Source organism: Wyeomyia smithii, chromosome 3 (assembly GCF_029784165.1).
Source record: "Wyeomyia smithii strain HCP4-BCI-WySm-NY-G18 chromosome 3, ASM2978416v1, whole genome shotgun sequence".
NCBI classification, from domain to species: Eukaryota; Metazoa; Arthropoda; class Insecta; order Diptera; family Culicidae; genus Wyeomyia; species Wyeomyia smithii.
Window position 1 is genome coordinate 462,507 of NC_073696.1, and position 13,348 is coordinate 475,854.

Below are 13,348 nucleotides of genomic sequence, written 5' to 3' on the forward strand. Positions count from 1 at the left end.
GTGCCACCTGCAACTAATTTTCGATATTATTTTAGTTCTACTTAGGCCAAACGAAAAATTAACTCTGAGTGAATGATAAATGTTTTGAAACGTTGCGTAAACTTGAAATGTTAGGGGCCATCCACATACCACATGGAAAGACTTTTACCGATTTTAACACCCCCCCCCCTCCGTGGACAACTGCCCATATAAATTCTAAAAAAAAATTGTATGGACCGTGGACATTAGCCAACCCCCCCAAAGCTGTCCACGTGGTATGTGGATGGCCCCTTAATTGCTTGCTATTACAATAACCGCTCCCGAAACCAGTAGGCACTTGAATCAAAGTTTACGTTTATTCTAGGTCAAGCCCGAAATATTTTTCTTACACGTCTAAATTTGTAGTTGATTTTACTAGGTTTCCACTTTAATTCGAAAAAAATCAGGAAGATAATCTCAGCTGCGCATATCGTTTTCTTTCTCTGCTATCACTGTGGTGTGCGTGTGTACCTTTTTTGCATTTTTCATATTAGCCGTTATAAGCTTATCACCAAAAACGTCGAGTTCAAGTCGAGCGCTTGGCTGATTGATGTCTGTGCAGAAATGTGCCTGCCGGTAGTGGTAGCCCGAAATTAGTCATAGTCGCGGCTTGATGGAACAAAATTCAAACTTAACCCTCTAGCGCCCAAGTTAAACACTTTTTAAGTACATTTTGATGCTTTTCAAAACTTCGACCGAAGCCCGCCAAATGGCGGTATTGGGCACTAGAGGGTTAAAAAGAGTGATGGATAAATCTTCGGCGTCTGCTTTTACCCTATGAATATTGATTGATACTCCGGACTAGAGAAGAGCGATTCGATACGATTGGTGAATGGAATTGTACATTGCAAATAAATGGAACTTTTTCCTAGGCACGTAACAAATCAAACGCATAACGAATGTCAAATTCCAGCTGCATTAGGTATGTAACTGACACCGATCATTACGTTCGTTTGAAGGGTAGAGGGAGAATGTAATATTGGGTTCAACAGTAGTGGTATCAAGTGTCACATAATTTGAATTTAGAACCCATAATTGGTAACAACAGTGGCTTTCGTTGTGGTTCGTAATTCAAACTAACTGTTAACTGAACTGCTAAAACTTTGTCTAAATTTTACAGCAATTGACCATACTGTTCCCAACATGGACGTATACCACGACTAGCTCACAAATTATGCAATTAATAGTTAATTGGTGGAGTTAAACCACAGCTTCGAGGTAACCAAAGACAACATGTGGACTGTGGATTCAACAACAATAAGCTTACTCACTAGACACATTCAGACTTCCAACCGGGTTGGACGTGGTCAGAGTTGAAGTTCAGCTAATTGTCTCAAGGTTCCCCGAGCGGGTCGATGAATAAATGAGAGAATGCTCTAAAGCCAGGTGGCCAATCAACATACCGCCGCCAGTGGCGCGGTAAAGAAGGAAAGTCAATTAATTCATTTTGTTTGGTTACTTTTTCATTGGTAAGTGTACAGGTTGTATCCTCCAAAAACTTACCGGTGGTCCCCGAATACAAAGACGGCTGTTTGATCTAGGTTGCAGTTGATTGAGATCTTGTTTAGCTGTGACCTTTTGGTTGAATTTTGCAATAATATCGTACTTTAACCGTGAAACGAGGTCGCTAAAATAGTTATACGGTAACACCCATTCATCTTTGCGTTTCTTCTGCAGAGTTCCATATTTGGAGCAGCAATTTTGGACCGTTAATAACCCAGACTCACCCTCGGGGCCGATATTGATGTACATACGCGAATGAGCTGCCAGCTTTAACCGGTGAACGAAAAGTGTGCCAAAGAGCTCTTGGCCTCTGCTCTAACAACAGCAAAATATGATTGCACATCAATTCTATAGCTCTCGTTCTCTAGACCTAATTATTACCGGCTGCTTGTGTGGAACGGAAGGCAAATTCAGAACTACCGACTACCGAAACCCTCTTCTCGCTCTTTTGTTTATCTCGCCTACTGTTTTCTCTCATCGCTTTTTTTTTATCCTGTTACTTCATATTCTGAATTTCGATGTTTTAATAAACGGATTGATTTATTTCACCCGTAATTTGCTTCCGAACTTTCAGTGCTGATTAGGCCACTCAAATAATTGATTGAGAGCCGATGGTGAGTGGCAACCGTGTGATTAAATGGGATTTTAAAAAATATAATTACCGCTTGATTGTACCTCGAGCATTCTTGTAACCACGTGCCATTCGTGAAGGTGCAGCTTGCGCCGTATCGCCCTTGCTTTCTTTGTTGCAGACTAGTTAACATTTATATCGGCGTGATGCCATTAAAAACCACTCAGATGAATTATTTACATAATTCGATGTTCGAATAAAATCAATTACAACCAATTTAAATGGTTCCTACTGTGACGAAACCAAAAGAGAGAAAATAGAAAACCCATCGCCGTCCATTCATTGGAAGGCTTTACTTCCTTCGTAGCGAAGAAGAAAACATTGTGCTTATTTACTGAAATAATACAAAATAATTGAAAATAAATAAAGCTAAACCCAACTCTCCGCAGCGACTGATAGGGTAGAGATGCGGTTGAAATCACACAATTTTCCGATAATACTTTTTACCCGTTTGCGGTTGTCGTCATCAAAACCGGATATTTCTCGGGGACTTGTCGAAATGAACGTAATCTAAATGAAAGAAAGGCGAACAAAAATAAAAATAAAGAACGGTATCATTTACACTCTGCGATAGGGAAACTCATAGCTGGTAATCGCGATAGTCCCAAAACAAATAACTCGTTGATTGTTGGCGGACAGCTGAATTGACTGCGGCTGGCAGCAATCGAAATGGAGATGTAAAATAGAAGTTCCTGTTTGGGTTGTATGCAACCCCTAATCGGATTTTAACTTTACCGTTCCGCGTAATGTGGCTGCACATTGTGCCCTGTGTGTGGGTTCACTCATGCGAAAAAATTGTAACATCATCCGTAGGCCAAACCGGTTAAGAATGTTTTTTTTTCACGATGTATGCCTAAGCCTGTGGATGTTGAAAAAATGTTCAGGATTTCTGGCGTTCTTCTATTCGTTACTTGTGAAAAAAAAAAAACAACTGAAATAACGTTCAAATGAATAATGATAAAGTATTGCATAACAACATAACAGACATTTGTTCCAATCACCCCATTTAGCACTCATAGCTCCAATTTGTTGAATGACAATCTCACTTCGCAATATTTCCCTTAAATCATAATTCAAGCGCAAACATCACGCTCGCTCCGTTATCTTTAAAGAAAGCGATTACATTGTTAATAATTAACATGTTTATGAGGGAGTTTGTGTCGCCTTTGCAGATTGTTAAGCTGAGAGTTACTGAGCGCTTGATGCCACGCTTAGCGTTGCATGCCACCCTCCCGACGGTATTGAATTTAAATAAAGTGAAATTCTTTATTATCTCTGTTGCTCTTTTGCTCCATAGCATAAATTGTTTCGAAACGATTATTCGCTTGTTAAAATTTTTCGTTATGCTGTTAAATGATGTAAATTTAGAACACAACCAAAAAAAAAACATCGTATAAAATCCCTTTCTGCCAACAATCTACCCACCCATCGCCGAGTCCGAAAAGAATCCAGCGGTGCCAACCTAATTCAATTATGATGATTCTGCAAAAACGAACATTTTTCAGTTGCGAATTTTCCTGTACAGGCAACGGTGCGGAAAGTGCCGGTCAGCCATCCCAGGGAACTTCTCATAATTTCCGTGAGATTCATGCTAAGAAGCAATTTTCGACAGAGCTCTGATTCATACCGCTACTAGTGTCCGGTTTTTTTGTTCTGGTGATTATAACCTGATCTTATTTCGGAACTTCTTCGGACTTCGGGTGCATGCGGGTAGGAGTAGGAGTATTTGAATGATAGAGCATATTAATAATAATGTCAGGTCAGAATGGACGTTGGACGTCTTTTAGATTGTTTTTTAGCTGGCAAATAAACACTCATTAGCATGCCTTGACTTTCCATGAGCTACCAATAAATGAGCAAACGGTTGAATCATCATCGGCCTACTAAGAGTATAGCAGTTTCAGGTCATATGATAATTTTAAAGAGGTTATAGAAAACTCTGTCGACCGTTACAAATCGTTTGAATTTCCTTGCGTGAAATGGAACGTTACTGTTCAAAATCTACCTTCAGCTTTATGGGCGGAGAACAAAAACTCCTTCTTTCGGCATGACATAATAATCTATTTGCATGCATTGTTTCTCGGAACCGGTAATGAACGCACGCTGTTTGAGGGAAGTAAGATTGTCAGTGGGTCAACGAACGGCATTCAAATCAAACACCAATCGGCCCGCCTGTAGCAAAGCCAAAGTGCAGAATCCGCATCAAATTACTATCCCATTTTTCCGTACTATTATTTCTTTTTTTTTCTTCGAAACAGAACCGCAACAATAATGGTCAGTAGCAGTTGTAGTATCGAAGAAGGCGGTGTATGGTAAAGGAAAAAAATCAAAACAAAAGGTGCAGTGTATGTTGTGCGTATGAATTCGAAGGGGGAAAACTGCTGTCGGTCAGTTGGAATGGCTAGTAAGATGAAATATGCGCAGCGCGCAGAGGTAGAGGCGTTAATAACTGACACCTTTGCGGAATCCCGCTTCCGACAGCAGGCAGAGCCATATTGTTGTTTTGTTTTTTTTTTTTGTTGCTACATAAAATACCTTATTGAAACAACGGGGTCGAGAATTATTTAGAGTGGAAATTTTGAATGTAGTTGATAAACGCTTTTGTAGCGGAGCAGTAAGGGCAAGCGATTGTGCCCAGTGTAATCTATCTGTTTTGAGTGTCGATTTCTAAAACTGTGGCATCGTCTACATTTCGCGCTGTATTATTTATTAAGAGGCTGTATTTTCAAACAAGAAAGGTCACGTAACTTTTCGAAAGAACCTAAGTAACATTGAGAGACTTTCTCTGTTTACTCTGTTTTTTTTTTCGCATTTTTCATGATATTCTTTGCGCAGTAGCTACTTTACGTAGTATGCTATGAACAACAAAGTGTACTAAGAATAATCAAGCTTGATGTTGATTGTAATTGCCAGTGCTATGCTAAGTAATGGCATTCAAACCCACAAACTGTCTCTGATCGCAAAAAAATGTCAACTCAACATTTGAGGCAAAACATTATAATTTACACTTGAAAGGTGATAGGCCATTCAGTGTTTGCCATCGGGTTGTATTTATATGTACACACAACAAATAACCAGCTCAACTAACTCTCTGACAGCTGACTAATTGACGTCCCACGCCTGTCCGCACCACCCACTTTGTGTACGAAATGGTATAAGTGTTGTGTAATCACGCTAACGAATCAATTTATCAAAATTGATAAATGGACATAACAGCTCTACAGTATCGGTTTGACTTTTTGTGCGGTCCAGTCAGTAAGGATCAAAACGATATAACATACTAGGCATATGTGTGGTAGGCTTTCAGATGATCTGCCTTTTTGTCACATACGGATTTGTTGAACGGTTTTAAATACCATTGGTTGATAATCTCCAACTTATTAGTAGAGTACCTGATTATTCATTAAAAATTGATTTGAATTTCACTATTCTCTAATTAGGTACATTCGATTACTTGAACAGTAGAATTAAGAAAAATAGAAACTTTATTATAATAATTCTTATATTTTCTTTTTCTTTTCACACACCAGACGGCAGCATATGGGCGGGTGGACCACGGCTGCAACGAACACCAAACAGAATGGTCTGCCGACAACGCCGAGCAAAAGTGCCACCACCAGTCCGGACCGGCTCCGGGGGGCAACGCACGATCTGTTTGAGCTGCTGGAACGTGTGCAATGTTCACGATTGGACGACCAGCGATGTGTTCTTCCGTCGTACTTCACACAGGTGCGTGCAAACTTTGTTACCTATTTATAGACAAACGGACTGATGAAACGCAGGGCGAAAACATGCAATTCATGACTGGCAAAAGTAGAAGGAATATGTCAAAGAATCCTCACCGTTATTAATTATTTCTTCTACATAAGCGCGTTTATCCTTGACGGAAGCGTTGTTGCTTAACCTTCCGGTGTCATAATTTATTCATTCACGTGCCACCACTTAGAAAGACTGTTTCATTTATGAGTTGTTACATGAAACCGTTTTTCCAGCTTGCAGCTATCGTTTTCTTCGGTTCACAATAATTTATAACTGATGATGAACTTGGCATGCTATCCAGTGTGCTGCCATGGTAGTTCCGATTAGGATATCGTCACTTGCGATCTTCATATACTGCCGCCTTTTTAGAGAAGCACATTTGCTGCTCACGAAGCAACGGCTTTCAACTCTTTGAGAAGGATATTCCGCCATTTATTGCTTATTACTTAAGACATTATTATCCATTTTACTTCTACACGGAAAGGCAGTTGCTGGTACTTTCTTGAACGATAAAACATTTTACCATTCAAAATTGGTCCGTTTCATGCATTCTCGTTTCAACGAAATGACAGGGTTGAACATTCGAATAAAAGATTTCAAAGGTAAACCCAAACTTCCATTCGATCAAGCTTGCTCTATTAAAATATAATGTGATATTTTTACCTTTCTCCTAGAAAGGTATAGCAATCACTGTGAAAAAACTGTTATTGCAATCGGAATTTTAGTTTAAACATTATGTTCAACTTTGTGTCATAATTTTTTACTGATTGCTTTAAACAACTCATTTCGCCAATCGATACTGCATGAATCCACGTAATCGATAATTAGATTGAATTAAATTATTGATAATGAGCAATTCCAGAATTTCAATATACAGGTCGGATTCGATTATCCGGAATATTTTTTTTCTCTTTGTTGCCTAAAAAAATGTCGATTTTTCATGAGTTAGCCTCCTCCCAGTTGGTCTCGAGGTACGATGCTAGTCTAGCAATCCAGTTGTAGGTTCGAGTCTCGTCTCGGGAGAGACTTTTGGTGTCAGTAGGATCGTAGCGCTAGCCCCGTAATTGTCCTGTACACTAAACAGTTGGCTGCGAAGTTTACACGCACTGACGAAACTACCCATGCAATCGTAGTAACCCATGGGTCGGCAAAAAAATTGACGGCTCTGTAAGTCGAACTCTAACCGTCATGGCGAAAACATTGAAGCTACTCCGTTCAGAAGTGTGCACGTTCAAAGACGGGCATCGTGCGGCACATTGTGAACACCGGATACACCTGTTCAGGCATCCACAACATTTTGACACTATTGGGCAGCAATCAGAGCATCGAAAGACAGTCCGGTTCCGGACGGCCGACGACCCTGAGCGACAAGAGGCTCCAAAGGATGCTGAAGAGGAAGACCAAGAGAAAAGTGGCTACATCGAGGGGCAACCAGCCAACGAGTGAAAAAGTACCTGCCGAACATATATATGTCAGAAAGTGGCTGGCCCGTCCTCTAGTCTCGGAGTTGCAGGCAGTGAAGCAGCGGCAGTCGATTTTCCCGGTGAATCGCGACGTGGCGGTGGTGATGGACGACGAGACCTATTTCACCCACTCTTTTATTTCAGGAAGAGGGGAAAATTTGCTGCCAAACACCTGAGATACCAACTCCAAGTAGTGTGGATTGACCCACTAAAAACTCCCCAGTCTCCAACCCATAATACTCCCCGGGACGACCGCTAGGTATTGCTTCAGGGAGCGGCTTTTATGCTTTTTGAAACCTCCTGGCACTATCAAGTCTTCTAGCTAATTAGCGAACTAACCTGGATACTGGCAGTTAGCTAATACTGGCGTGTCGGTGGTCAACCTGTCGCCCTCCAGATGTTCGGGTCTTCACACATCATTCGAACTAGGCCGTCCGGACTAGTGTCTGGCCCACTCATTACCATCATGTTACTCCGCGCACGCGAAAAACAAGGACATACGAAGGAAACAGACTCAGCAGTCTCTTCCGCATCCACGCACTCGGGGCACATGGGGGACCACGCATGCCCTAACCTGTGTAGATACTGTCCGAAGCAGCCATGACCTGACAGGACCTGTGTAAGGTGGAAGTTAACTTTTCTATGGCGCCTCCCGCCCCATCCGGATACCACCGGAATAAGTCGGTGCGTCCATCTACCTTTCGCGGAATTGGACCATTTCTGCTGCCATCTGATCATCGATAATGATCTTCTTGTACTGCGTATGCCTCTTGTCACGTTGGTCGAAGCATTCTACGTCCTCCTTAATGGCTAGTAAGTAATCGATTCGGGAAGTAATTTTCCAGAATCTTGTACACGTTCTACACGCTATCGAACGCATTCTTCACGTCAAGAGAGACGATTGCGCAATAGCGTATGCCCCTTCTCTTGCGCTGGAGTGCTACCTCCACCGTCTTGGTGACGAAAAGGATAACATTCAGCATGGACGAGCGCTTCCGGAAACCGAACCAGTTACTTGCCTCACCTGTTGAGAAAAATCCTCTCAAGCGCCTTGCCCTTGTCTAGCACAGGCAGACAGGCCCGCTTCCACCTCTCCAGGAAAAGGTAGTCATCCACGTACCACTGCCCGAAACAGCCCGGAGGTTGTTTTTATCGCCAGCCTGATTGCCAGGTTAGGAGTTCCATCCGATCCCGGCGCCTTGCTCACCTTACCTATTTCACCCTGGATGACTGGATCATCAAGAAATTCCATAAGGGCGAAGACGCGGTGCTCTGGCCGCATCTAGCGTCGGCTTGTTATTCGGAGCGATCGTTGTAGGAGGTAGAGCGGCTGAACACTAGGCTCTGATCAGACCGTGGTTTATGTCAGAAGAAACTGATATTTATATGAGATAATATTTTACGCTATTGGATGTGCATCTCCAATGACCCCTGTATGCTGATGAATAAGGACGCCTGCCGGTCCAGAACATAGATCATTGAAAGGACGGATATACTCTCTGACACTCCACAAGCATCACAGGAATGGATATTTTATGCATGAAAATTAATGAAAAATAATACTAGACGAAATCTCGATATTGTAATTTTACTTTGCGCCTTCTACAGTGTGAGTGGTAAGATAGGGCGTCGAATGATTTTTATAGGGTATGCGCTCGAATGTCAACACGTCACAAATTTGAAACAATAACTTGTACTTATCTAACTGAAACCATTGAATTCGTTGCATATTCGAACGCCTCCTCAGTCTGTAGTATCTACACACTCGAAACACTCTAGTTTTAGCACAAAGAACTGGTGAAAAAATATATACGAAAACAAAATCAATGAACATTTCAGAATGGTCCGTAACCGGGCTTCCAGCGAAGTTTTTTTTTATTATACCGGAACAAGAGCGTTGTACGGACTTCACGTCGACTTTTCGGATGCATTTATTTTGATTCTAGCAATCAATTGCTTTTGATCTCCAGTCATTTTTGCCCTGAAGGAGCTTGAAATCCCAAAGAAATCTTCGATTGGGCGAGATTCAGGTAGATTCGTTGGGTTGCGTATTTGAGGGTACAAATGGAGTCGAATTGCTGTCCAGGAACGTTGGTATGGTATGGTGTTTTTTTTATTCTCGCTTATTTTCCGTCGGTCTAGTTTCGCCACTGTTATTGTGCCAATCACCGACGCCCAGGGAGGCGACTACACCCAGGACCCTAACTTACGACCCGTTGATTAACGGACCGGCGCCTACGGCTTTACTTCCTCATGCGATGGAAGGCGTGATCCCAGATAATTTTTCGCTCCAGGAAATCTCTCAGTGTCGGCTAGGGTTAAATCTGGATCACGCCACCCCACAACCATCGACACCTATGTCGGCGGTGGGATTCGAACCCAGGCCACCAGCGTGGTTGGCGTAGACTTTACTAACTACGCTAGGCGCTCCGCCTTCAGTATGGTGTTTCTGATGAAATGGGATTCAAATATTTGTTCTGATATACATCTTGATTGATAGCCAATCCACTATGCCTTAACCATGACTTAAGGCCCGAACGGCGTAATGACGTCTTCTCCATACAGATTAGAAGGTGTAATCGCACCTCCCGTTGGGACACCATCTATCCAGAACCTTCCAACTTCGCAAAGAAAGTGATCGCCCGCCGCCTCCTACTGCGTACTTGACTGCCTTCCGTCCACGCGGCCTTGTGTCGCCTTCTATTGACGAAGGCGCTGGCAACACCGTGTTGAATCATTTTCGGTCTGCTGGTGATTCGAGAAGTATGTTGTTTTTTTTTTCCTTCAACAAACAAAAATTAATATAATTTGAAAGGAATGTCGACAAGAAGGTGTGCCAACGGCGGAGCTCGAGACGGCGCGATAGCGCTTTCCGTGTAGACGAGCGAAAGGTGGTAGAAGCTAGAAGGCACATTGGAAGGTTTCAAGAACTTACTGACAATTTTCGTAAGGAAGGCGTTGTCACGCCGTGTGTGCATTCGGGCCTTCGGACAAGAAGAAAAAAGTTCTTTTTGTTCACTACTTTAGCCAAAATTTTTGTGCAGTTCAGTTAAAACTGTACAACACGTTTGCGTGAAGCTTTCTGTCTTGTAGCAATTTTAAATAGAACTGTGTTATGCATGCACATAAACTCTCATTTCACTCTTAGTGTGTTTGTTGTGGAGTGAGTGAGCTTCAGAAAAATCCAAAACTTTATTTGTCACCCGTTATTTACTAAGATCAAAAATGGTCGATCAAAATGATTGCCCGTTTTTTTAGGAATTGCACTAATTAACTAATAATTAGATTAAAAATGTAGGTAATGCTGCAAAGACCAAGCGTCAAAAAGAAATTTCATAATTGAAATATGAGTGGTAAAGAATGTTTTGTATAAGAGAAACAAATCACACTACTAGGTGAATTAGTTCGTGTTTTTTATTTCGATCTTGCTGTCAAATTGATCACCCAATAACATTAAACGGTATTTTTGTATTCGAAACCAGATAGCCTTACAGCCTATCGCGTGCCACCTAATCGAGAGGGAAAGAGAAACACCAAGCTAAGGTTTGAAGTTGCATTTCCTAAGCGTAGGGCCGGGGAAAGAAGTAAAGTTTTGATGACCCCACCCGCGAGGCAAACATATAAAACAAATGATTAGTCGACTCAGGTCATAGTTGGAACGAAGTGAGTTTGGACAAAAAATGGAAGCAATTTTAACAATTTTAATCATCAAACTTCGATCATATCGATGACTCTACCGTGGCAGAGATTTCGACTGAAATTCGTTTACTTATTATCGCCCCAGCCAATGTCTCGCAGCGTTGCCCTCACTAGAAAATTTTGCACCCAAGGCCAAGGGCGCTCGGGACCTTTGTCGCCTGTCGCCGTCGTCACGCGAAATTTATTATCCGCTCTCTCCTCTATATCTCATAACTGGCCGTTGCTATGCTGCATTCCATGGGTAAGCTCACCGTGGATGCCATCGGGCCGAGGCGAGGGCTTCCTAAGTAGATTTATAGCATCCCATCAATGAGCTTTACCCCATAGCACTGCTAGCCAGGGCAGAGAAGGATACTCGGTGCCATGCTTTATGTTGATTGCCGTTTTGATTTTGCACCTGGTGGGTGCTCGAGAAAAGAAGATAATTCCACACGTGGATTAAATTTAATGAGCTTGTGTTTACTGCTGCTGTGGTCGGGCAAGCGACGGGTGAAGTTTGTAACCGGTATCAATCCCTACGCTTTTGTTTCTAGCTGCTCTACGGAAAATAGCTATTTTGAGAGTGCTTTGTTTCGATCCTTGTTAGTGTTAGTTAGTTTCCCAAGTTGAGCATCGTTTACAGGAAAATAGAAGCGACTGTAAATTATAAAGTTTTGCTAGCTGAAAAGTTTGTGAAAAATGGGTCATGACCTCAACCCCAAGATGCGATTAGCCTTTCCACACGTGTCTGTTTGTAAATGCAAGACGTAATCGTTAAATTGAAATCTCCATAAAATGATTCATTTTTATGACAGTAAATTGCTCCCGGTCTTTACCTCCGCGACTGATCTGCATTGAAACGATAGCAGTTAACTTTTCGTCGCTTGCCACTAATAAACTCTAAATCGGCTAACCCACCAGAAACATCTGGTGGGCATAAGCCAATGTTCTTTGGTTTCCTTACCAACAATCCAGTGGTTACCCCTCTAGAAGATTTGTCCCATATTGTTTTACGTGCCATTTGCTGCTCATTCGTACGTGTCATCTTTTATCTTCCTAGCTCTGCGACCCGTGAAGTGTCAAAAGATAAACACCAATTGGTGACCCATTTGTCACAGATGTAGGAACATTTTTTCTATCCTATTCCACAAAACCCATACCGAATCGTAGTGCCTTATGCTTCTCAACAACCGACGTGCATTATTATCGGTTTGTTTTTCCTTTCGTCGCCGTCATCCTTTTTCCGTAAATCACCATCTGCGCCCTTCTGAGGTACCACCTAATGAGTCTTTAATTGAGCACCTCGAGACGATGCCATGCCACGCTTACTCGCGGTGTGATCAGAATCGGGTGCACAATTGAAAAAGCAACTGACGTTTTGACGATACCAAGGTAACCGAAGGACCGATATTAATTGGAAACGGTCAACAAGATGCATTAACCTTGAAGTGATAATCGCTGCGTAATCGGGCTTTTTTTCTTTCTTTTTATTCGCTTGTATGACTAGAATCAGATAATATTGCTCTTCATTGATGTCAGTCCAGAAATAAATTCCATGGAATTAACGTTAGATGGATTGGAATTTATGGCCACACATCCATGCAGGGAAGTGAAATGCTTTTCAATTCCGCTGGCCAGGTTACTAATATGTGTGTTTGTTTTCCGCACAATTAACAACAGTCAAGAGGGATTCGCATTCACATCTGTTTTCATCGCTTCACAATGCAGTATGCAATGTTCAAGTGAATGCCGAGAGTAGCCTGGAAGGGGATCAATTTAATTACTGCTACAATGTTCATATCCTTGCAGAACACAATACTAGGGAATTAAACTGAATGACCAGCTACATGTGCATTATTTTATTCTACTAATCGCGTTGTTGCAATGGAAACGTTTCCCGCAATCAGTGGTCCTTTTGTGTGTAATTCACTGCAACAGGAATCAAAAGGGCGGAAAAGTGTAAACGATTGTTTTCTGTCAGAGCTTGTGCAAATTTTCCATCAGTCACTCCTTTCCGAGTCCTGCGGCAGATCAATCATCGTTGTGCGAGGATAGACATCTTACTATAAGCGGTGCTTGATGATGAATAACGATACTTGCGGGAGATTAACGCTTATTGCATCGATGTTGGTTTCCCGATCAATATAGATGGTGCAATGATAAAAAAAAGTAATAGGCTTCTTCCATCATTGTGCATTGCCTCACTCGTATCCCTCCGAAGCCGTAGAAAGGATAAGTCAACACATAATTTTCTCGGATGAGATGCGGATGGTTATTCAACATTTTATTGCGTGGT

General features: G+C 42.0%; 1 protein-coding gene across 5 annotated transcripts in view; it reads left to right on the forward strand.

Annotated features, from left to right (window-relative positions):
- Positions 1–13,348, forward strand: part of LOC129727158 (rap1 GTPase-activating protein 1) — a 150,335-nt gene that overhangs the window by 89,215 nt on the left and 47,772 nt on the right. For all 5 annotated transcript variants that reach the window (XM_055684676.1, XM_055684677.1, XM_055684680.1 and 2 more), the window contains one exon: positions 5,683–5,881. In XM_055684676.1, coding sequence (XP_055540651.1) covers positions 5,683–5,881 — 199 coding nt within the window. The remainder of the gene's footprint in view (positions 1–5,682; positions 5,882–13,348) is intronic.